Source organism: Papilio polytes, unplaced genomic scaffold (assembly GCF_000836215.1).
Source record: "Papilio polytes unplaced genomic scaffold, Ppol_1.0 DF824269.1, whole genome shotgun sequence".
Taxonomy (NCBI): domain Eukaryota; kingdom Metazoa; phylum Arthropoda; class Insecta; order Lepidoptera; family Papilionidae; genus Papilio; species Papilio polytes.
Window position 1 is genome coordinate 5,385,711 of NW_013524935.1, and position 1,866 is coordinate 5,387,576.

The window sequence follows — 1,866 nt, forward strand, 5'->3', positions numbered from 1 at the left end:
TAGGCATTAGCCTATTGGTTATAAGTGTGAAGATGTGATCATCCAGTTGTAAGTTCGCACTATTGCACTATGGCTGGAGTAATCCATATCCTGTTCTCATGCAAAATATGCGCTAGCTGTGGAGTTGCGGAAACTGCAGCCCCTACTACTACTATTGCACTTAAAAATGTTATTTCTGAGAATTACCGATCCATTACAGATCAGTGAATGTTAATACCTATTTACAGAAAAAAATGTAATGTTTTTACAGATCCAGACACTCAAAGCATCAGAAGATGAAACCAGTCTTGTAGCAACATTATCTTTACTCTCAATGGGTATAAAGTCTGTACCGCAAGCAGTACTGAGGAAACAATTCTCGGATTCAGCGACAATATTCATAGAATTACTAGAGAAGAATGCACAGAGTGACAATGGTACATTACTGCGGAGTATAATTGGGTGTCTTTCTGTGTTGCTGCGAGCACAGGAGTATGCGTTGTGGGGGGATTCCTCTACTATGAAAGTGTTTGATTCTGTCCTAGCGTTTGTACTGCATGCTAAACCAAAGGTTAGTATTGGTTATTTGGTTTTTTTATTTTGAATTACTGTACTATTAAGACATGACTGTACAATTTTTGCTGCTTTTTAAGTGATTTTAATAGAAATTCTTTAAAAATTAAATGCACAGTCTTTTGACTAAACTATCGCACAACTGTTGTGCGATTGTCGATTGTTCCGCAGCCAATCCAACTATTTAGTTGTATAACTAAACATTGAGTGTGTGTATTTTCATATAAACTCATAGGATTCAAAGCGAGTCAAAACAGTTGTGCGATAGATTAGTCAAATGTGTTTGCATGCTTTAAAGTAAGGTAGTTTTTATATTTCTGTTCAGGTAGTACATTAATTTTTATTTTTATATTCTAGGTACGAAAATCAGCGCAGCATGCTATCACAGCTATTTTACGAGGCAGTTGTTTTATGTTGCCTACAGATGAAGACAAAGCCAAGGTATATTTGCTTACTTAATTCCATCTACTAGCTGTTCGCGTGCGGCTTCACCCGCATGAAATTATAAATTTATTATTTGCATTTGTCAAATTATCAATAGCAAATGTCAAAATGACATGACATGACTTTGTTTCCTTGATGTTGGCAGCAACTCATGGTCTCTTTCACACATTAGGGTTTTTATCTAAAATTTTTACCCCCTAAGTTTAATGGCGTGAGAATATATAGCCTAAAGTGTGACGTAAGTGTAGGGCATATTATTAAAAAACTAGTTATTCAAAAACATGCTGTAATTGCTGAGATCTTAGGCAACAAAGAAGTGTGTGTTTACGCTTTATTATAATAAGTATAGATTAACAAATTCCTTAACTAGGCATAAGATTTAGCCCATACAACTTAGCTAATTCAAGGAATAACTTAACTTGTAAATTAATAAATCAAAATATTGTTATAACTTTTCTATTTATCCACCTATTGATATAAAACTAACAGTAAATGTTAACTGAAACTTACCACAATAAGTTAATTAAAACCGCATCGAAATTTGTTAAGTCATTTTTGAGATTAGCGCACACAAACACACAGACAAACATCCTAACAATTGTTCAATCATACTTCATACTAATATTATAAATGCGAAAGTTTAGATGGATGTTTAGAGTTTGTAGTCTAAACGGCTGAACGGATTTCAATGGAATTTGGTATAGATGTAGAGGACGTTCTGGAAGAACACATAGGGTACTTACTTATTTTTTTTTTAATTCCACGCGGATGAAGTCGCGGGCGAAAGTTAGTATTATATATTTTTGACCGACTTCCCAAAAGAAGGAGGTACTCAATTCGTCTGTATGTTTTTTTTTTTTATTTTTTTTT

At 33.9% G+C, this 1,866-nt stretch overlaps 1 protein-coding gene across 1 annotated transcript in view; it reads left to right on the forward strand.

Moving 5' to 3' along the window:
* Positions 1-1,866, forward strand: part of LOC106106037 (RRP12-like protein) — a 13,382-nt gene that overhangs the window by 1,164 nt on the left and 10,352 nt on the right. Inside the window, exons 4-5 of the mRNA XM_013286567.1 lie at positions 251-550; positions 910-993. Of these exons, the coding sequence (XP_013142021.1) occupies positions 251-550; positions 910-993 (384 nt within the window). The remainder of the gene's footprint in view (positions 1-250; positions 551-909; positions 994-1,866) is intronic.